Genomic DNA, 23434 nt, shown 5'->3' with positions numbered 1-23434 from the left:
GTCTAACTGATTGATCATGCTTTGTAGTTCTTGTCCTGAGTGGCTTAGCAAGGCAATGTCATCTGCGAATCGCAAATTACTCAGGTATTCTCCATTAACTCTTATCCCCAACTGTTCCCATTCCAGTCCCCAGAATACCTCCTCTAAGCAGGCAGTGAAGAGCATTGGCGAGGTCGTGTCTCCCTGCCTGACACCTTTCCGTATCGGAATTTTATTGCTAACTTTACGGAGAACTATAGTAGCTGTGCGGTCGTTATAAATATCTTCCTATATTTTCACATAACACTCTTCTACACCCTGATTCCGCAATGCCTGCATGACAGCTGAGGTTTCCACATAGTCAAATGCTTTCTCGTAATCAATGAAGGCTATATATAGGGGTTGGTTATATTCTGCGCATTTCTCTATCACCTGATTGATAGTGTGAATGTGGTCTATTGTCGAGTATCCTTTACGAAAGCCTGCCTGATCATTCGGTTGACTAAAGTCCAAGGTTGTCCTGATTCTATTAGCGATTACCCTAGTAAATACCTTGTAGGCATCGGACAATAAGCTGATTGGTCTGTAATTCTTGAAGTCCTTGACGTCTCCTTTCTTATGAATTAAGATAATATTAGCGTTCTTCCAAGCTTCTGGTACTGTCGAGGTCACAAGGCATTGCGTATACAGGGTGGCTATTTTTTGTAGCACAATCTCTCCTCCGTCCTTCAACAAATCTGCCGTTACCTGATCCTCACCAGCTGCTTTCCCTCTTTGCATTGCTCCTAAGACTTCCTTTACTTCCTCTTTCGTTACTGGCAAGATGTCCCATTGCTGCGCTCGACTGCCTCCCTCAGTAACTTGATGATTACATTCGCTGCTGTATAGATTTGTGTAGAACTCTTCGGCTAATTCAACTATCTTATCCATATTCCTGATGACATTGATCTTGAAAGAATGTCGTACGCCAAAAAAGGACGAAACAGGAAGGGAAAACACAGAACAGGAAAGAGGCGCCTCGTTCCTGTTCTGTGTTTTCCCTTCCTGTTTCGTCCTTTTTTGGCGTACGACATTCTTTCAAGACGATGTACCAACTAACCCGTCAAAGTTCTACGACATTGCCCTGTTTGCCTTTTAGCGCATACATTTGGTTTTTACCTATGCCCAGTTTTCTCCTCGCTGATTTTAGGCTACCTCCGTTCCTTAGAGCATGCTCGATTTTCTCCATGTTAAACTTTTTATGTCGGCTACCTTGCGCTTATTTATTAACTTCGATAGCTCTGCTAGTTCTATCCTGTCTGTTGAGTTAGACATCCTCATGCTTTGGCGTTTCTTAATCAGATCTTTAGTCTCCTGAGATAGCTTGCTGGTATCCTGTCGAACCATCCTACCACCTACTTCTGCAGCGCACTCTGTAAGGATAACTGTAAGATTATCATTCATTGTTTCAACACTACGGTCGTCTTCTTCAGTTAAAGCGGAAAATCTGTTTTGCAGCGACATTCTGAATTCCTCTACCTTCCCTCTTAATGCTAACTCGTTAACAGCCTTTCGCTTCACCAGTTTCATCCGTTCCCTCTTCAAATCTAAGCTAACACGAGACCTTACCGTTCTGTGGTCGCTACAACGGACCTTACCGAAGACCTCCACATCCTCTACGATGCCAGGGTGTGCACACGGTATGAAGTCTATTTCATTTTTAGTCTCACCATTGGGGCTCTTCCACCTCCACTTCCTGTTTGCTCGTTTGCGGAAGAAGGTATACATAATCCGTAAATTATTTCTATCTGCGAACTCTACTAATAACTCTCCCCTACTGTTCCTAGAACCTATGCCATAGTCACCTACCGCCTTGTCTCCAGCCTGCTTTTTACCTACCTTTGCATTAAAGTCGCCCATCAGTACAGTGTACTGTGATTTTACTTTGGTCATTGCCGATTCCACATCCTCATAGAAGCTTTCAACTATCTGGTCATCATGGATTGATGTAGGCGCATAGGCCTGCACCACCTTCAGCTTGTACCTCTTATTAAGCCTGATTACGATAGCCGCCACTCTCGTTAATACTGTAAAACTCCTCGATTTTCACAAGTGGGACTACTTAAAGGTGCACTGAAGAGGATTCTGAACATGTCTTTTTGCCGCGGGAACTTGATGTACACGTTCCCAGCATTCTTAGGAGCTGCGACTTATTGCCCTGTGTGGCCGATTTCCTCAATTAAATCTAATTAACGTCCGGCTCCCGACTTTTTTTTTTTGAATTTGGCCTCATACGATGGGCGGAGTCTACCAACGCGTCGAGTGCCTTTCAGTCAGCTCTGTGGAGGCTTTGCTTTGGCTTTATTTTGTTTTTTAAGTTTCCGTGAATAAGTAGTTGCATTCGTAGATAATATAGCCGCAAAATAAGCCAACAGAAATAAAATTACGCGCGGACTATTTGCTTTCGCCAATGACTTGACTGAAGTGAAATGAAAACCGCGAAAATAATCGAACTAATTTCTATTACTCTTTCTGGACACGCAGGATACAATAATTTGATAAATCCGCGACATAGTTGTGGTTCATAGAGCGTATCACTAAAAAAAAACAAGCCCGAAGCAGCCGGACTATGTTTTCTCCTCGTCTGCTGCCATAGGAGTGATGCGCCCTACCGCGGTGGCTTCGGCCTGCTCCGAGGAAGCGCTCGCCTCGCTTCTTTTACTTGTCGGTTGTTGGTGCACGCGGTCCTTACTCCCAGAAGGTCCTGTGTGCCCCACTTCCTACTTTTGCTATCCTGCGACATCCTTGGATCTACACTTTTTCGTGTGATCTGTGGGACGCCATCGCGTTTTGTTGCGAGTGTTGTTCGGTTCGCGAGTGATATTTTCGCGATGCCGGACGTTTGTGCGGTGAGGTTGTGCCCTCATCGGACTAAGAAAAATTGGCACAAGGGCCTACGTTTGTTCGCCTTGCCGAAGGACGAACCGCGACGTAGTGCATGGCTACGTTGCGCGGGGCTCGATAACACCCAGACGCTACCAAAGTGTGTCCGCTTCTGCTCTGAACACTTCGAGATTAAGCGCTTTCCATCGGCCCGACGTGAGTCACTCTCGCCTGCGTTGGAACGCTATGCCCAGCTTCGACTTCCCGTCGTCGATGGAACCGAGCAACAAGCCCCGAAGCGCCAAAGAGTACTGGTAAGTATTTCTATGAATTAATTTTCTTAGCATGGCTCGACAGTGTCGTTCTGTAGGATCGCTGACTCGAACATGCGTCAGGCTGAAGATATAGTTTGTTCTAAAAGTTACGTGGCTGTATCATGACGCGAATGGTCATCATTTGCAGAAGCGAAAGAAGTAACAGTGTTCCGTGCTTCGCGTTCGTAAGTGTGGGGTCGGCTAAATAAGCTTAGAAACTTTGATATACAGCTTGTTCGGCAATTTTACGCGCGCCGTACAATGCTTCCGCCGGCTAAAACGGTGCATTGTTCGCGCTCAAATTTCGCGCAGACATGGCGTTTGGTTGTAAATGCTGTGATTCACGATGCCGTGCACCCGATAGAAACTAATCAAGTTCCCAAATCGGTGTATTTATAGTGAAGGCATGGAATGTAGAGCAATCCTGAAATGCTATGTTGCACCACCTCCAGCTTTGTAAACCGAAGTGACTGATCGGCCTTTGTACAACCATCTTTCAGAGCAAGGATCTTCAACCAGATCCCTCTGAGGCAAGGCTTTCAACAGCTGCAGCCAGCAGTGGTCCGTACCAGGACAATGGTTCTGTCGAACACAGCACTAGATCTGAAGCTGTCTGTAAGTCCTTATTGCATTTCGTCCATTCTGTGTGGATAAATATTTGTTTCCCTACAGTGACGCCAGCTGCGACTTCTCCTGGCCGTGTCACAGAGGAGCCCTTGCTGCTTCCACCCTTCGTCCCGGCCACATGCAGCAGTGATCCACTTGACTGCACATCTCCACAGGGTGACAGGCTAGACTCTGACTCCAGCTACTCTCCAACCTACCATGACGATACCGAAAGGTGGGCTCTTCACAGCTGCATGGGTTTTGGGCCTAACAGTTGGCACTATTCTGATTCCAGTGAGTCATCCGCAGAGAGTACACCGGCCCCCCCAGAAGAAGAACGGCAGTTCTTGGTCTTTGAGAGCTGTCTGAGGGAGCTGTTCCAGACATGCCCAGAGTGCTCGAGGCCTTGTGAAACCACCATTACCACCAAAGGCAGCCTCATCAATGTCATCAGCATCTGTCCTCTGGAGCATGTCCGGACGTGGAACAGCCAGCCTGTCATCAATGGAAGGGCAGCAGGAAACCTTCTGCTGTCCAGCCACCTCCTCTTTTCAGGAGCAAATGTAGCTTCCACACTGAGGATGCTGCGCCACATGAATGTGCAGGTCCCAAGTGACCGGACCTTCTACAACTATCAGGATGCCCTCCTTTTTCCTGCGATAGAAAAGGTGACCAACAAACCATACTGATATATTTACCCCAGCTTGACCAGATGTTTTCAAAAAAGTTCAATTCTCGTTAGCCAGAAGGCAGAAATGAAGTTCAGATTAAACGAACACACTTCTCCTGACATCACTTTTTTGTTGTTTTGTAGTAACTACCGCTGCAGTAGTGCACAATCAAACTAAGTTTTAATTTTACACTGGGCTAGTCAAGAAATGGAATAACATTTGAACAGATCTGGCTACAAGAACAAGCTGAACTCATGGACCAGTTGAACAACCAAGAGGTTGATGTCACCGGTGATGGACGATTTGACTCCCCTGGGTTTTCTGCCAAGTTCCTGACATACACCACGCATGTTGAGCAGATCAACAGAATTCTTCACTCGGTCCAGGTCCAGCTGGGGGAGGTCAGTAGACACGTCTGTGGAAAGTTGTTGCAGTAATTCAGTGATAAATATTTATGTAAGCCGTTGGTAAGTAGAGTGGAAATACAAGAATGTAATGTTTGAAACCCGTCTTCATGCAGTCGGAGCAGGCAATGGCCAGCGTGAACATGGAGAAGGAAGGCCTAATCAAGCAGCTGGAATTCTTCAAGGAGAAATGTATGGCATGCCACAAAGGTTTATATGGTAGACAATTTATCGTTATCCCACCGACAATGCATAACACAGGTATCAAGATCCGGTCTCTCACAACTGACCGTCACCCTGCCATACGAAAGCACATGCAGACCCGTGAACCCAAGATCAAGCACTACTTTGACATTTGGCACATCTCAAAAGGTAAGATTGTTGAGAGCATGATTGAAAAGATGCTTGCTTGCACAGAATGTGCTGCAGGCTTCCCTGATATGCCTTTTTAAAATTAAGGTGTCAAGAAAAAGCTAGCTGCGGCAAGCAAGCGGGCTGGATGCAAGGAGCTGGACCTCTGGATTCAGTCAACTACCAACCACATGTACTGGGCAGCCCGCGCTGGAGGGGGCAATGCAGAGCTGGTCGTCGACGTCTGGCGGAGTATGAAAAATCACGTCATCAACCAGCACTCTGGACATGGTGGACTGTACCCAAGGTGTCTCCACAGCGACATGCCAGAGGAGACAAGAGTTTGGATGGACCCCAGTGAGTTGTTTTTGCCCTTGTCTAAAGAACTTGTTTTAAAGCATACCTTTTCCTCAAGAGTCCCAGGCATACGAGCAATTCAAGCACATCACTGAGGACAAGCGTCTCCTCAAGGATATCACACAGATGTCCCCCCATGGCCAAACGTTTGCTCTGGAGGCATTCCTCAGCATCTTGATTGACTTCGCGCCAAAGTCTATGGCATTTTCTCCAGCAGGGATGCTCGCAAGGTAATATTATATTGTAGTTCTGTCCTCTGTCTAGAGGCAGTTGGTTTATTCCAAGAGTCAGCACGTAACCACATCCACATACTCCAGATCATTAGGCAGCATTGCCATCCGATGCGATATCCTCAACTTACAGGACGCAGCTTGCTATCCTCCACTTCAATGAAAATGCAGACCGGTCCCAGGCGAAGACAAAGGAAGGCAATTCACGCTGGATGATGAAGACTACCAAGGCGCGAAAAGGCCATCACACAGTGTGCCCCATCAAAACAGCTACCACTTACAGTAAGTATTATGCTTCATCCCAAATGAGTGACTTGAGGGGAGCCTTTTGGAATGAAGTAATGTGAAGATTTCATTTCCAGAGTATGTCGGAAAGCTTGTAAAAGAAGTTATCAGCAGCAGCAAGCTCTGGCAATCTCTCTCTGATGCATCAGAGGCCAACACAAGTACTTTCCCAGCACCAATGACCTCGGCCTTCACAAGGCCTTCTCTTCAGGACCTTGTGGAAGCAAGGAGGTCCCGCTTCAGCCTGGGTCCCCAGTGAGGCTAGACCAAACAAGGTGAGGGCGACAACATCCAGCGTGTTTGAAAGTCTGAACTGTCTGACGAGCTGCAAGATGTGTGTTCCCCCTTCTGCTGCACCAGAGGCCGACATAGCATCTTCGTGGCAGGGCTCGGAATCCTACTTTGCAAGTGTAATGAGGACCAATGGCTGCCAATGACATCACTCACACTGTGTCCCATGCAAACACTTCCAAGTTTCAGTGAGTAACATGTGTAACTTCTGCATGAATGACATTCGGGGCGTATTTTCGAACAATATCATGCGCCAATTTCCTTTCCAGAGCGCACCTGAAAGTTTGAGAAGGAAGTTATGAGCAGCGCCAAGAGTCAGCGATCCTTCTCTGATGCATCAGAAGCCAGCATAAGTGCTTTCCCAGCACCAACGATCGGCTTTCGCCAAGGTGAGGGCGACAACATCCAGCGTGTTTGAAAGTCTGAACTGTCTGATGAGCTGCAAGATGCGTGTTCCCCCTTCTGCTGCACCAGAGGCCGACATAGCATCTTCGTGGCAGGGCTCGGAATCCTACTTTGCAAGTGTAATGAGGACCAATGGCTGCCAATGACATCACTCACACTGTGTCCCATGCAAACACTTCCAAGTTTCAGTGAGTAACATGTGTAACTTCTGCATGAATGACATTCGGGGCGTATTTTCGAACAATATCATGCGCCAATTTCCTTTCCAGAGCGCACCTGAAAGTTTGAGAAGGAAGTTATGAGCAGCGCCAAGAGTCAGCGATCCTTCTCTGATGCATCAGAAGCCAGCATAAGTGCTTTCCCAGCACCAACGATCGGCTTTCGCCAAGGTGAGGGCGACAACATCCAGCGTGTTTGAAAGTCTGAACTGTCAGACGAGCTGCAAGATGTGTGTTCCCCCTTCTGCTGCAGCAGAGGCCGACATAGCATCTTCGTGGCAGGGCTCGGAATCCTACTTTGCAAGTGTAATGAGGACCAATGGCTGCCAATGACATCACTCACACTGTGTCCCATGCAAACACTTCCAAGTTTCAGTGAGTAACATGTGTAACTTCTGCATGAATGACATTCGGGGCGTATTTTCGAACAATATCATGCGCCAATTTCCTTTCCAGAGCGCACCTGAAAGTTTGAGAAGGAAGTTATGAGCAGCGCCAAGAGTCAGCGATCCTTCTCTGATGCATCAGAAGCCAGCATAAGTGCTTTCCCAGCACCAACGATCGGCTTTCGCCAAGGTGAGGGCGACAACATCCAGCGTGTTTGAAAGTCTGAACTGTCAGACGAGCTGCAAGATGTGTGTTCCCCCTTCTGCTGCACCAGAGGCCGACATAGCATCTTCGTGGCAGGGCTCGGAATCCTACTTTGCAAGTGTAATGAGGACCAATGGCTGCCAATGACATCACTCACACTGTGTCCCATGCAAACACTTCCAAGTTTCAGTGAGTAACATGTGTAACTTCTGCATGAATGACATTCGGGGCGTATTTTCGAACAATATCATGCGCCAATTTCCTTTCCAGAGCGCACCTGAAAGTTTGAGAAGGAAGTTATGAGCAGCGCCAAGAGTCAGCGATCCTTCTCTGATGCATCAGAAGCCAGCATAAGTGCTTTCCCAGCACCAACGATCGGCTTTCGCCAAGGTGAGGGCGACAACATCCAGCGTGTTTGAAAGTCTGAACTGTCAGACGAGCTGCAAGATGTGTGTTCCCCCTTCTGCTGCAGCAGAGGCCGACATAGCATCTTCGTGGCAGGGCTCGGAATCCTACTTTGCAAGTGTAATGAGGACCAATGGCTGCCAATGACATCACTCACACTGTGTCCCATGCAAACACTTCCAAGTTTCAGTGAGTAACATGTGTAACTTCTGCATGAATGACATTCGGGGCGTATTTTCGAACAATATCATGCGCCAATTTCCTTTCCAGAGCGCACCTGAAAGTTTGAGAAGGAAGTTATGAGCAGCGCCAAGAGTCAGCGATCCTTCTCTGATGCATCAGAAGCCAGCATAAGTGCTTTCCCAGCACCAACGATCGGCTTTCGCCAAGGTGAGGGCGACAACATCCAGCGTGTTTGAAAGTCTGAACTGTCAGACGAGCTGCAAGATGTGTGTTCCCCCTTCTGCTGCACCAGAGGCCGACATAGCATCTTCGTGGCAGGGCTCGGAATCCTACTTTGCAAGTGTAATGAGGACCAATGGCTGCCAATGACATCACTCACACTGTGTCCCATGCAAACACTTCCAAGTTTCAGTGAGTAACATGTGTAACTTCTGCATGAATGACATTCGGGGCGTATTTTCGAACAATATCATGCGCCAATTTCCTTTCCAGAGCGCACCTGAAAGTTTGAGAAGGAAGTTATGAGCAGCGCCAAGAGTCAGCGATCCTTCTCTGATGCATCAGAAGCCAGCATAAGTGCTTTCCCAGCACCAACGATCGGCTTTCGCCAAGGTGAGGGCGACAACATCCAGCGTGTTTGAAAGTCTGAACTGTCAGACGAGCTGCAAGATGTGTGTTCCCCCTTCTGCTGCACCAGAGGCCGACATAGCATCTTCGTGGCAGGGCTCGGAATCCTACTTTGCAAGTGTAATGAGGACCAATGGCTGCCAATGACATCACTCACACTGTGTCCCATGCAAACACTTCCAAGTTTCAGTGAGTAACATGTGTAACTTCTGCATGAATGACATTCGGGGCGTATTTTCGAACAATATCATGCGCCAATTTCCTTTCCAGAGCGCACCTGAAAGTTTGAGAAGGAAGTTATGAGCAGCGCCAAGAGTCAGCGATCCTTCTCTGATGCATCAGAAGCCAGCATAAGTGCTTTCCCAGCACCAACGATCGGCTTTCGCCAAGGTGAGGGCGACAACATCCAGCGTGTTTGAAAGTCTGAACTGTCAGACGAGCTGCAAGATGTGTGTTCCCCCTTCTGCTGCACCAGAGGCCGACATAGCATCTTCGTGGCAGGGCTCGGAATCCTACTTTGCAAGTGTAATGAGGACCAATGGCTGCCAATGACATCACTCACACTGTGTCCCATGCAAACACTTCCAAGTTTCAGTGAGTAACATGTGTAACTTCTGCATGAATGACATTCGGGGCGTATTTTCGAACAATATCATGCGCCAATTTCCTTTCCAGAGCGCACCTGAAAGTTTGAGAAGGAAGTTATGAGCAGCGCCAAGAGTCAGCGATCCTTCTCTGATGCATCAGAAGCCAGCATAAGTGCTTTCCCAGCACCAACGATCGGCTTTCGCCAAGGTGAGGGCGACAACATCCAGCGTGTTTGAAAGTCTGAACTGTCAGACGAGCTGCAAGATGTGTGTTCCCCCTTCTGCTGCAGCAGAGGCCGACATAGCATCTTCGTGGCAGGGCTCGGAATCCTACTTTGCAAGTGTAATGAGGACCAATGGCTGCCAATGACATCACTCACACTGTGTCCCATGCAAACACTTCCAAGTTTCAGTGAGTAACATGTGTAACTTCTGCATGAATGACATTCGGGGCGTATTTTCGAACAATATCATGCGCCAATTTCCTTTCCAGAGCGCACCTGAAAGTTTGAGAAGGAAGTTATGAGCAGCGCCAAGAGTCAGCGATCCTTCTCTGATGCATCAGAAGCCAGCATAAGTGCTTTCCCAGCACCAACGATCGGCTTTCGCCAAGGTGAGGGCGACAACATCCAGCGTGTTTGAAAGTCTGAACTGTCAGACGAGCTGCAAGATGTGTGTTCCCCCTTCTGCTGCACCAGAGGCCGACATAGCATCTTCGTGGCAGGGCTCGGAATCCTACTTTGCAAGTGTAATGAGGACCAATGGCTGCCAATGACATCACTCACACTGTGTCCCATGCAAACACTTCCAAGTTTCAGTGAGTAACATGTGTAACTTCTGCATGAATGACATTCGGGGCGTATTTTCGAACAATATCATGCTCCAATTTCCCTTCCAGAGCGCACCTGAAAGTTTGAGAAGGAAGTTATGAGCAGCGCCAAGAGTCAGCGATCCTTCTCTGATGCATCAGAAGCCAGCATAAGTGCTTTCCCAGCACCAACGATCGGCTTTCGCCAAGGTGAGGGTGACAACATCCAGCGTGTTTGAAAGTCTGAACTGTCTGATGAGCTGCAAGATGCGTGTTCCCCCTTCTGCTGCACCAGAGGCCGACATAGCATCTTCGTGGCAGGGCTCGGAATCCTACTTTGCAAGTGTAATGAGGACCAATGGCTGCCAATGACATCACTCACACTGTGTCCCATGCAAACACTTCCAACTTTCAGTGAGTAACATGTGTAACTTCTGCATGAATGACATTCGGGGCGTATTTTCGAACAATATCATGCGCCAATTTCCTTTCCAGAGCGCACCTGAAAGTTTGACAAGGAAGTTATGAGCAGCGCCAAGAGTCAGCGATCCTTCTCTGATGCATCAGAAGCCAGCATAAGTGCTTTCCCAGCACCAAGGATCGGCTTTCGCCAAGGTGAGGGGGACAACATCCAGCGTGTTTGAAAGTCTGAACTGTCTGACGAGCAGCAAGATGTGCGTTTCCCCTTTACTGTAACGGAGGTCGACATGAACGTCTTGTCAGCACATACTTTTACAAGTTTCTTGCATGCAGGTCCAACCAGCTACAGATTCCCAGGTTCCTGTCTACCCGGCCCCAGATTGTATGGACATGCCAAGACGCGTATCCTTTGTTGAATGTTCACCTTGGCAACCAACATCTTTTGCAGAAAAATGACTGGTTCAGCCAGATCACACAGATTTTTCTCTCGGCAGAACCTGCCTGCTAGAGAGCGCGTATCCCAGTTGGCGGATAGGGATGCTCTTATCACAGTCTGGCCGTTCTCCTCTGCAATTTGTGCAGTCACTTGCAAGACACTGTTAGCAGGAATAAACTTTGATTCAGTGCACCTGCAGTTACATTCCCCTTGACTGGCAGAGGAGCAATTGAGGCAAGTGTGATAAGAGTGGTGCTTGCACCCGCGGACCAACAGGCATTCAGATTTGAGCAGGATCCCGGCCACCTACCAAGTGCCGGAAGGATTCTGCAGATACATCTAAGCAAGTCAATAAACTATTTTACAACTGCTATTCTGAGTGGCTTTGTGCATCTTTTCGTACTTTACCGCATGGCTGAAATACAGAGCTATACATTATGCTGCAAAAGAGCAATGGAGCCACCTAACTTACTGATTTTGAAACGCTGCTAGGCAAATACATTTCCTGCGATTCAGTTGTGTATGGCAGTTTGATGAGCTGCAGAACAAAATTTTGTGAAGATGTGGAAGGTTCACACCTTGTTGGTTCATGTATCAGCAGGTTAGTTGAAGTCTGAAAGTTTTGGTCCACCACCACAGTTCTGTAAGCCTTTTAAACCAACTCTTATAGAGCAGTTGAATTACAAATAAGTCTTTGCTACACGGAGACTGAATAAGCTTAGTACATTCCAAAAAAAAGTGGTCTGGATGAATTACAATGTGCAAAAGCTCTGATGCACTGCAAGCAAAAATGTGGTATGAGGTGATCCAGTTCTTTATCCTGCCAGTGGAAAGCTGAAATCCCATGTTCGGGTGCGTAGGATGCCTACCTTTGGACGATTTACAAGGACTGTGGGTCGGCACACTCACTCGTGAGTGCACTCTTATCACCTCACTCGCGTCTGTGAGCATGAGTGGTCATGATTGGAGGCAAATGCCGCGTGACAGTGAAGTTTGTTGCATGTGCTTATTTTTTTTCTGTTGATAGCTGAGGGAATTGCATATTCACTGCCGAAGGCGCTCGAGGTAGCATAAGGCACCATACCGGTGTCTATTTACGAATGACGCAGAGGATTACGCTGGCGCGAGAATGGAAATATTTCGTTGTTGTTCACCTTACTAGTTCACCGTTGGCATGGGCGCAGGTTCGCGGGTGCAGTGAACCGATACGAGTTGTGTCCGATCCTTTTATCGAATTTCGCATTACCACAGCTAGAAAGGCAGATGTCTGTTGACATGCCTCCTACACGGCTCGAGCTCTGTACACAGAGTTCCAATGCTTGCTGCTGAAACCACGACTGTCAACTTCTCAGCAATAACTAGCGTAAGGTGGGATCTCGAGTACTGCAGTGGACGCTTCGTTTTTTTTTTTTTCTATGGCCGGCCGTGTGCACTGTAGAGCTCTGCTCGGGCCATAATTTTTTTTATTGGGCCAGACCCATGCAATGAGCCTGATCTACTTGGCCTAGCTCTTCAACCACACAAGCGAAGCTTGTGCGGTTGAGTGAGTGGTCATGAGTTTGGGTGACGGGTTGTGAATGTGAGTGAACATTAGTGCGAGTGTGTGAGAGGACGTGAATGAGTGCTTGTGAATGCGAGTGGACATGAGTGTAAGTGAGTGCAAGTGGCCGTGAGTGTGAGTGTAGTTGAGCAACCTCTCATGGTGCTGAGGTATGACAAGGACGAGCTTGTCCTTGCCTGTCAGGCAGAGACTTTGTCTATACTACTACACAGACACTGAATAAACTAAGCACATTCCCAAAAATGGTCTGCATGCAATCTGTAAATGCTGTGACGCATTGGAAGCAAAAATGAGGTGCGAAATGGTTCACTATTTTTCAATATATTTCAATGGTTCAATATATTTACAAATAGGGAAGAACAGCTGCGAGCGGCACCGAGAACACAGTCCGAACTTCGTTGTCGTCTTCTACTCTTCCCACGCTCTTGGTCGTCGTCTACCCACTTCAGGACCCCCGGCTGCTGAAACGCCGTCTCGGCGTTAGGGCGGCGACGTGTGAGCGTCGTGATAAGGTTTAAGGCGACGGACGTGGACGATGTCGGTGGTGGCGCCAGAGGACGATGGCGAGGTTTCAAGGGGAGCAATTTCATAGTTCACGTCGGTAACACGGCACACGACACGGTAAGGGCCACGGTAGTGCGAAAGGAGCTTCTCGGAGAGACCGACGCTGCGAGAGGGCGTCCAGAGAAGGACGAGTGATCCTGGGGTAAATTCGACGGCCTGGTGACGGCGGTCGTAGGCTGACTTCTGGGAAACTTGAGAGGCTTGGAGCCTAATACGTGCTATTTGGCGCGCCAGCGTGGCCTGGGAGATGGCGTCCCGAGCGTAAGCAGTGGTGGGGGCTGAAGAAGGCGGCATGAGTGTGTCCAAAGGCAAGGTGGGATGCCTACCAAACAAAAGGTAGAAAGGAGAATAGCCTGTTCTGTCATGAAGGGAAGAGTTATATGCAAATGTCACATAAGGCAAGGCTGCGTACCAATCTCGGTGGTCTGGCGATATGTACATGGCTAACATGTCGGTGAGCGTGCGGTTGAACCTTTCCGTAAGCCCATTGGTAAGCTGTCGCGAGCTGGTGCTGCGTGTCACACGAACGAAGAATGTCGTGAACTACTCTGGATAGAAAATGACCGCGGTCGGTGAGCAGTTGACGAGGGGCGCCGTGGTGAAGGGTGACGTCTTGCAGAAGAAAATCGGTGACATCGGTAGCGCAGCTGGACGGCAAAGCACGCGTGATGGCGTACCGAGTCGTATAATCAGTTGCGACAGCGATCCACTTGTTGCCGGAGAGGGACGTGTTGGAAAAGGGCCAAGAAGGTCGAGGCCAACACGGTGAAAAGGTTCCGGAGGTATGTCGATGGGTTGCAGAAGACCGGCAGGCAAAGTGGAGGGCCTTTTCCGACGTTGACACAGGTCGCAAGTGGCCACGTAACGCTTGAGGGAACGATAGAGAGCAGGCCAAAAGAAGCGATGCCGCACCCGAGCGTACGTGTGGGACACGCCAAGGTGACCGGCTGTCGGCAGATCGTGCAGTTCTTCCAGGACAGAAGAGCGTAGACGTTGGGGTATCACGAGCAGGAGCGGAGGGCCATCGGAGCGTAGGTTTCGGCGATACAAAATGCCGTTCTGGAGCACATAAAGGTTCAGAGACGGAGATCGGTTTGCAGAACGGATGCCATCAAAGATAGGTCGTAAAGATGAGTCGTGGCGCTGTTCGTTGGCAATATCGGCAAGATCAGAGATAGCTAAGAGGCAGGGCAGGGTCTCTGCGTCCTCTAGGTCAGGTGGTTCCACAGGGTATCGGGATAAACATTCAGCGTCCTGGTGATGGCGCCCTGACTTGTACACGACGGAGTATGAGTATTCTTGGAGGCGCAATGCCCAGCGACCAAGGCGACCGGTGGGATCTTTTAGTGAAGACAGCCAACAGAGAGCATGGCGATCAGTGACAACAGCGAATGAAGGGCCGAACAGGTAGGGTCTGAATTTAGCTACTGCCCAGACAAGGGCAAGACACTCACGCTCAGTAATGGTGTAATTTTGCTCTGCGGCTGAAAGTAGGCGGCTGGCATAAGCGATGACTCGATCTTGACCCTGTTGACGTTGGGCTAGGACGGCGCCGATGCCATATCCGGAGGCGTCGGTGCGAACCTCTGTGGGAGACGATGGGTCAAAATGTGCTAAGATGGGCGGAGTGGTCAGCAAATGGACGAGGGATGAAAATGAGTTCTCTTGAGCAGGGCCCCAGGTAAAGGGGGTGTCGTTCTTCAGAAGATCAGTGAGGGGACGAGCGATGCCGGCGAAATCTTTGATAAAACGGCGAACATACGAGCACAAGCCGACAAAGCTGTGCACATCTTTCGACGACCTTGGAAGAGGAAAGTCCTTCACAGCTTGAATTTTGATGGGATCTGGGCGTACACCAGAAGCGTCAACGAGGTGTCCGAGAGTAGTGAGTTGGCGACAACCGAACTTGCATTTCGATGAGTTCAGCTGAAATCTGGCGTTACGAAACACTGTCAGAATATTGGAGAGGCGCTCGAGGTGCGTGGAAAAAGTAGGCGAGAAAACCACAACATCGTCTAGGTAACAGAGGCAGGTGGACCATTTAAAGCCATGAAGAAGGGAGTCCATCATTCGTTCGAAGGTAGCCGGGGCGTTACAGAGGCCGAGCGGCATGACTTTAAACTGGTATAAGCCATCAGGCATCACGAAGGCGGTCTTCTCGCGGTCCTTTTCATCAACGGCAATTTGCCAGTACCCCGATCGAAGATCAATTGAAGAGAAATATTTGGCGCCGTGGAGGCAATCTAAGGCATCATCGATCCTTGGGAGTGGATATACGTCTTTTTTTGTGATGCGGTTGAGGTGCCGATAATCAACGCAGAAGCGCCAGCTGCCGTCCTTTTTCACCAGGACGACTGGTGAAGCCCAAGGACTTGACGAGGGCTCGATGATGTCTTTTGCGAGCATCTTGTCCACCTCTTGATTTATGACGGTGCGTTCGGCGCTGGACACTCGGTACGTACGTCTGCGGAGAGGAGCGGAATCACCGGTGTTTATGTGATGCGTCACCACAGAGGTCCGAGCCAAAACACGGCTATCAAAGTCGAAGATGTCGCGGAAAGATGATAAGAGGCACCTAATATCGCGAGCTTGCATCGGCGGTAGGTCAGAAGCGATCATGTCAGGGTAGTCGTCCGTTGGGTTCACTGTTGATGGGGCCGCAGGCAACCGGCATTGCTGAGTGGAAGGTAAGCAGCTGTCCACCACTGATATCACATTCGTCAGCAGGGCACAGCGTGGCGAGTGAGATGCCTTGCGGGAGCGGTTGGATGGATGAACCAAAGTTCAGGACAGGAAGGTACGCGCGGTTGGCCGACAATGTAAATACAATGTGTGGAAGCGCAATGCTGCGCGTCAGGGCGACGTCAAGTTCCGCAGTGACTAGTGACCATCAGGTACAGGGGAACAGATGAGAAAGAAATGTAAGTTGCGGCTTGAGGCGGTAGACGAACAAAGTCGACAGCACAAAGACTGTATAACTGGGGACGGCGACTCAACAGAAAGAGGAAGGTCAAGCTGAACAACATTAGTGGCGCAGTCAATGAGGGCTGAATGCTCAGACAGGAAGTCGAGGCCAAGAATGAGTTCATGAGGGCACTGGTCTAGAACAGAGAACAGAATGGATGTATGGCGGCCGGATATGGTCACACGGGCTGTGCATAGTCCAACAACATGAGGCGTTCCGCCGTCGGCAACGCGGAGAACGGCTTTGGGTGCAGGGGTCAGTACTTTTCGGAGGCGGCGTCGTAGGGCTGAACTCATGACGGATACGTGCGCGCCTGTATCGATCAGGGCTCTCACAGGCACTCCATCGACATGAATGGCGAGCAAATTATGGTGTGCACGAAGGGCTAATCGAGGATTTTGGGACTGGGGCTGTACTGCAGCATAACCTCCAGACACTGCAGCGTCTAGTTTTCCGCTTGCGAGCGTCCGTAGGGGCCAGGAGAGGAGCGACGGCATTGGGGCGAACGAGACTGTCGACGCAGGGGGGACGGGGAGCGGCTGGAGCGGGGAATCTGGCCGTCGACTGTAGCACCGTGCTGGGCTTGAGGGGGCGTGTAGTGGCTGGGCTGTTCGTCGTCGCGATGGGAGCTGAGAGGACGGTATGTGCTGCGACGGGACCAATAATTTCGACAGTGGCGGGAGATGTGGCCAATGCGGTGGCAATGGAAACAAATGGGCCTGTCGTCGGTTGTCCGCCAGTCGTTAGGGTTTCGGCGACGTGGAGTGAAGTACGAAGGTCGTCCAGGAGCAATCGCAGTGATTTCGGGTGGTGGTGAAGACCGTACAGGGCTGACGGGCTGGAAACCAAGGTTTGCAAACTCTTGGCGGACGACAGCTTGTACCAGAGAGATGGTAGGCAAGCGGTTGTCGCCATCATGTAGATGCAGGGCGGCAGGGGACATAGCTTCGAGCTCGCGTCGGATGATGCGGGTCACATTTTCTGGGGGCGCTGAAGTTTCCCTGTGTCGCAGGTCTTCACATGAAGAAGTCGCAGCCGTGTTGGGGAGGCGTGTGTACGGCTGGCTAATACGCCTGCTTTTGGCTTCCTCGAAGCGTCGACATTCCTTAATAATTCCGTCGACTGTAGTGCAATTCTTGTATACGAGCAAGTTGAAGGCATCGTCGGCGATTCCCTTCAACACGTGGCCGACTTTGTCAGACTCGGGCATGTTGGCGTCAACTTTGTGACAGAGGGCCAGCACATCTTGAATGTACGACACATAGGACTCCGTAGATGTTTGAGCTCGGGAGGCGAGGTCCTTCTTAGCAGCAAGTGTTCGGCCGAGCGGCGGTCCAAACAATTCGCGGAGTTTCTCTTTGCACACGTCCCAGCTGGTTAGATGGTCTTCGTGGGTCTCATACCAGACCCGGGCAGTGTCTTTTAGGTAGAATATTACATTTGCGAGCATAAGGGTCGGATCCCAGCGGTTGTAGGTACTCACTCGCTCGTACATGTTGATCCAGTCGTCGACGTCAGTGTTGTCGGTACCAGAAAATGTCCCAGGGTCACAAGGGGGAGAAAGAACGAGTGATGTCATGGCCGGGGCTGAGGTTTGCTGGGAGGCGTCTTGGGTCATGATGAGGGAAGGCAACTGGCGGCCGCTGCGGAGCTCCGTCGTTGGTAGACGTAGGGGAAAGCCGCACCTCCACCAAATATGTTGCGGGAAAGAATATATTTACAAATAGGAAAGAACAGCTGCTAGCGGCACCGAGAACACAGTCCGAACTTCGTTGTCGTCTTCTACTCTTCCCACGCTCTTGGTCGTCGTCGTCGTCTACCCGCTTTAAGGAGTTGCAAGCTGAAAACCTACATGGTTTTCACCAGGATATTTTGCCCTTATTGCCTTCACCATGCAGGCGGGCAGGGGCCTTCTGTTGTGGCGCCCAAGCCGCCCCCACAGCCAGAGCACACACTGCCTGTAGGCAGCAAACCGGTAGTGCCTGAAACAATGCCAATGATTAGATGTAGCAAGCAGTACACAGGATGAAGTTGATCAGATGCGCATCCAAGTCGGGAGGGGACAGAATGTTCTGACCCCTAGCCGCCTCCTAATTTTTTTAATTCAGCCAGAAGAGTGCCTGTTCTGCATATTTACTCATTTGAACCAAAAACAATCATTCCTGTAACTACACTAAACAATGGTGACTTGAGTAAGCATGCACACCAAGGTTGAGGCCCAATGTTCACTCTTTTCTAGATGTCTCAAGCTGACCTCCCTTGTTGTTGCTAGTGGCTCTTTATTGATAATAAAAAAATAACAATGGAAGCTAACGATGTTGCTAGCCGCGGCATCTGCCATCCAAACCTGAGCTGCGGCTAGCGAGAATAAAAGGACAGGGAGAGCGAAAGAAAGGGGGGAGCGGTAGTAAGAAAGGATAGGTGTTGGGCGGCAATATACACTATGTACAATTCCATATATGGGAACCAAGTTCTACAACTCTGCTAAATGCTCCAAAAGCACACTTTTCATCACACTTACTAGTATTTATGTTATCACTGCAACTAAGGAAATTTATATATATAGGTGCCAGAAGCCCACTTCTGATAGGACAATCTCCTTTGAAATTTCGAATTGGCTCAGCAGTTGCTGCCAACTGCAATAAAGATAAATTTAAACCAGCCAAAATCCCGACGTACCTGAACCCGGACATGTATTAGACTAGCAGTCAATAAGGTCTCCCTTATTTTCAGCCGTTCCTGAAACTGTAAATTAGGTTCCTTTTTCTGAAAATGACAGCATGTAAGGTAAAAAAAGGTTCCATGCTTCTTATGCTATATAGCTCGTAATCTAATTCCTGAAAGGAGAATGAGTCTGTCTCCTGCACAGTAATGGGCTTTGTCAGTGCAAACTATCCTGATCCCATTTGTTTGCGCAGTGGACAGCTGCAGTCTTTTGCAGTGGTTATGGCCATAGCACACTGTGATTCCGCACTGTATACGAAGTTTTAGGCATTCTCTGTCGTTTTTTTTAAATAGAACAGCACCGCATGCGTATGCGCTTTAGATCGCACTGTGGTCAATAAACGTAGTTGCAAGAGCTAGCACCGGTAGCGTTATTACGCAATCCGTGAAGCTTGCAGTTGTACTTACTCGTTCGCGGTGTCGCCCATGCCTGGCTGCCGGTAATGCCGCATGTTTAAATATGCAAGCTGCAGCACACCCTCGTCCAGGCAAAGATACCCGAACTCGGGGTGCGCTGTGATGCAGTTGTGTCCCGGCTGCTTTTTAACGGCGGCCGGGCATTCCCGGCAGCAGACGTTCTCGATGGCTGTCGGCATGGCAGCGCAGCCGTCGCACTGGCACCTTCGCAGAAAACGGATGTCAGCGATGCGTGCCACGAGCATAATAGAGTTCATATCACTCACCAGTCCACGTTTCCCACTCGTTGCCAGCCGTCCTCGGAGCCATCGGCGTCCGAGTCTTCGTCCGTGGTACGGCCGGACGGATGGCCACTGCTGCTATCTTCGGCCGTATCGCGCAAAGGCGTACTATCGTAAGAGATGGCGCCTAAATCTGCCGTCCGCCGAAGAATCTCTCTTTCAAGCTCTGTGAGATCGTCGATGTCCATCTCATCGGCTTACAAAAACACAAATGGCTGAACGTAGTTCGGCCAACAACGTGCGCATTTTCAAAAAGTCACTCCGCGTATTACTACGTATTACTCCGCCGATGACGGAGCGGCAAGCCTCCACGGAACTGGCTGAAAGGCACTCGACGCGTTGGTAGACTCCGCCCATCGTATGAGGCCGAAATCAAAAAAAAAAAGGCGGGAGCCGGACGTTAATTAGATTTAATTGAGGAAATCGGCCACACAGGGCAATAAGTCGCAGCTCCTAAGAATGCTGGGAACGTGTACATCAAGTTCCCGCGGCAAAAAGACATGTTCAGAATCCTCTTCAGTGCACCTTTAAAGTGGGTTATTGGACAGGGACCACTTGGCAAAGTGGGACCACTTGAGCAAATGGGACCACTTTACAAATGGGACCATTAAAAATAAATTTGAAATTTTAATTAGCACCACGAAATTCGATATCAGATGGTTCCAACTGGGTTTTGAAATAGGTTCCAATTGTGCCTTTGCATGTCATTAAGGTGCGAAAGGAAAACTGATTTGTGAGGACTGCAGGGCGGCGTTGAGCCTGCTGCCAACATTATCACTGGAGAATGTTGAAACTGAGAATCGCATATACTGTCATGGCACCTGTCATGGAAATCAAAACATATACACGAGCATACATCACACAGAAGACACTAATAACACAGGCTTGTGTGTACGCACCCACAGAACACTTTTTTGCTCCTATATATATATATATATATATATATATATATATATAGGAAGGGGAATGAGGGGCTCGTTATAATTATGAAAGAAGCCAACAGCCACAGAAACCAAGGTGCACAGGGGATTTTTTTTTTCAATTTAATTTTTTTTTTTATTATTTTGTGGTGTTGATCAATTTAGATATTACTGAACATGTTGTCGCTTAAAGCTAATTGATTAGAAAAGCAGAAGAAAAAACAACCACTGCCGCCGGTGGGATCCGAACCCACGACCTCCGAATTACGCGTCCGGTGCTCTACCTCTGAGCTACGGCGACGGCTGTCAAATCTTCTGCTTTCGGGGGTATTTATGTTTTACAAGTAACCTAACCTTGAGAATGTTCATCAGCGCCACCCACGTTCATAAGCGGCGGACGTAGAACGTCCTGAGTTACCGCAGGTGTGACGTAGAACGTCATCGAACGGAGAGGGTGGAAGCTGCGTGAGAACCCTCTTATGCTTCCTATGGTGTCAAGGCTGCCAGAACCGAGGCCCTCACTAAGCAATTAAGCAAACAAAGGAAGGGGCATGAGGGGCTCGTTATAATTATGAAAGAAGCCAACAGCCGCAGAAACCAAGGTGCACAGGGGATTTTTTTTCAATTTAATTTTTTTTTTATTATTATTTTGTGGTGTTGATCAATTTAGATATTACTGAACATGTTGTCGCTTAAAGCTAATTGATTAGAAAAGCAGAAGAAAAAACAACCACTGCCGCCGGTGGGATCCGAACCCACGACCTCCGAATTACGCTTTATCAATTCGCTTTAAGCGACAACATGTTCAGTAATATCTAAATTGATCAACACCACAAAATAATAATAAAAAAAAATTAAATTGAAAAAAATCCCCTGTGCACCTTGGTTTCTGTGGCTGTTGGCTTCTTTCATATATATATATATATATATATATATATATATATATATATATATATATATATATCTTCCTTTTGAGACTCATACTGGGGCCAGTGGCGCTTGCTTATTGAGCGCAATTATTTCATAGAATTTTGACCACAGTGGTATTGAACAATTGATGAATACAATTTAGTAGGTTAAGCTGCTGACAGCTCTATTTTAAGAATGTGTTAATAGCTCTGCCTTGTTTGTTTAATATGGGAATGTTCACGCGGATCATGGTTCCACTTGATGCCCAGCTGTGGCCACTTGCAGTCTAGTGGTCCCACTTTGAAAAGCACTTGCTTTTGAATGGCACCACTTGAAAGCAAGTGGGACCACTTGTAAAAACCACTTGCTTAAATGGCATCACTTGCTTTCAAGTGGGACCATTTGGAAAAACCACTTGCTTTCAAGTGGGACCATTTGGAAAAACCACTTGCTTTCAAGTGGGACCATTTGGAAGCAAATGGGACCATTTGCAAAACCACTTGCTTTGAAGTTGCACCATTTGAAAGCAAGTGGGACCATTTGTAATCCCACTTCATATTTTCACCTGGGATTCTGAACGTCTTGAGGTCTCTGTGGCTGTCCTTGATTCAGATTCTTGGGCTGCACCACTAGCTCGAAAGCGCTGTGTATGGTGATTACGACCAGTGCATCTGCAGCCTTGCCAGTTTTTGCGCAAGCAATGTAAGTGTTGGATGTCCTGTCGTCTCCCCTTGCTAAGTAGTAACGCTTGTAGACATCTATGACTAACTTCAGTACGAATGTCTTGCCGCAGCCAGCTGCTCCGGTGAATAAGATTTCGATGGGCGGTGACTCGGGTGTAATGAGTCTGGATGATCTCGCGTATGATTTCAAACTGTCCCTTGTTGGTCAGCCGCATCTTGTCAAGGAACTCTTCTGTTGGTAGTATGTCCCCTCACTTCTGGACCGCTGGGCATCTCTGGTGCATGACTTTGTCCTCCCTTGCTTCAACTTCTGCCCGGAGATCTAAGTCAACCATTTTAACGGTTTCTGACGTCCTGTTGGCTTCCTTCTGCATCTCTCTCAACTGAAATGCTTCGACTTGAGCTCGCATGTCGCGTTGTTCGGTAATGATGCGATCGCTCATGATGACTAGTTCTTCAATGTTCACGCTGTGAGTGTACTTGCGTTTGATTTTGTTGAAGCGGTTGCAGTCTAGGATGTCCATTCAATGTTCACGCTGTGAGTGTACTTGCGTTTGATTTCGTTGAAGCGGTTGCAGTCTAGGATGTCCATTTCACGCGTGACTGAATGCAAGAGTAGCACATGCTCACGCTTGAAGTTGAGAATGTCTGACTCCGAGTACGAGTGCCACTTCAGTATGACAGTTCAGTATGGATGCTGTCTTCCACCCACGCTTCTCGTCCGTTCTGAAAGAAGGCTGCAGATGTACAAAAGTAAGCTTTAGATGCATGCTTGCGGAGCACTGCCGCCGAACTGGTCGGACGTAGTCGCGCGGTATTCTTATAACCACAACAGGTAAGGGTCAAATGGTCAGGCTATGCGCAGTCGCCGTGCGCCTGTCTCAAAGTCACCGTGCGGCAGAAGGCGGGGCAAGCACGTGCCCCTCACGTCCGTTCCGAAAGAAGGCTGGCTGCAGATGTACAAAAATAAGCTTGAGATGCGTGCTTCCGGAGCACTGCCGCCGAACTGCGTCTATATATCCTGTAATAGCGTACGCCATAAGAAACGGTGAATAAAAAAAATTTCCGTGTTTCGTTCGAGCAGTTAAAATGCGTGTAAGAAGATGTGTGCCTGGAATACCTGATGGACTCGAGAATAAAATTTCGCTGCGAATGCGGTGAAAACAATCATCGGCGTCAAGTATAATTGCCGTAAGCAGTAACGGGAATTCTGCATTACCAGTACAAGAGCATATATGTTTTGCACGTATCCTGTTTGTACTATTTGTTGTTCTGGATTAATGTACCAGTCAGGCTTGTAGAATAATGTAGACCTCTTCTGTTGACAGTAACAAATACACTGCAGCCTGATGGGCTTACGCCTATGAAGTGCCCAGTCTA

The 23434-nt window shown here is 48.7% G+C and overlaps 2 protein-coding genes and 1 long non-coding RNA gene across 3 annotated transcripts; 2 read left to right on the top strand and 1 right to left on the bottom strand.

The window, feature by feature from the left end:
* The first annotated feature begins 3100 nt into the window (after positions 1-3100).
* Positions 3101-6516, top strand: LOC149344004 (uncharacterized). The gene is made up of 12 exons (XM_089546126.1): positions 3101-3155; positions 3656-3770; positions 3828-3996; positions 4057-4429; positions 4660-4833; positions 4953-5028; positions 5098-5208; positions 5296-5544; positions 5603-5774; positions 5908-6056; positions 6137-6334; positions 6420-6516. Exons 4-11 carry the CDS (start codon positions 4343-4345, stop codon positions 6316-6318), a joined length of 1200 nt encoding a protein of 399 aa, XP_089402252.1. The 5' UTR covers positions 3101-3155; positions 3656-3770; positions 3828-3996; positions 4057-4342; the 3' UTR covers positions 6319-6334; positions 6420-6516.
* A 3787-nt stretch (positions 6517-10303) lies between these two features.
* On the top strand, positions 10304-11403 carry LOC149344003 (uncharacterized). Its single transcript, XR_016282753.1, has 2 exons — positions 10304-10384; positions 10928-11403. It is a non-coding gene; the product is annotated as an uncharacterized LOC149344003 (long non-coding RNA).
* Positions 11404-17940: 6537 nt separating this feature from the next.
* On the bottom strand, positions 17941-19886 carry LOC149344002 (uncharacterized). The gene is made up of 3 exons (XM_089546125.1): positions 19528-19886; positions 19253-19465; positions 17941-18102 (listed from the first exon to the last, which is right to left on the bottom strand). Exons 1-3 carry the CDS (start codon positions 19728-19730, stop codon positions 17946-17948), a joined length of 573 nt encoding a protein of 190 aa, XP_089402251.1. The 5' UTR covers positions 19731-19886; the 3' UTR covers positions 17941-17945.
* Between the last annotated feature and the right edge of the window lie 3548 nt (positions 19887-23434).

This window comes from Amblyomma mixtum, chromosome 5 (genome assembly GCF_055824585.1).
Source record: "Amblyomma mixtum isolate Tamu chromosome 5, ASM5582458v1, whole genome shotgun sequence".
Classification (NCBI taxonomy): domain Eukaryota; kingdom Metazoa; phylum Arthropoda; class Arachnida; order Ixodida; family Ixodidae; genus Amblyomma; species Amblyomma mixtum.
The sequence above is the reverse complement of the archived record's forward strand: the minus strand, read 5'-3'. Positions and strand labels throughout refer to the sequence as shown.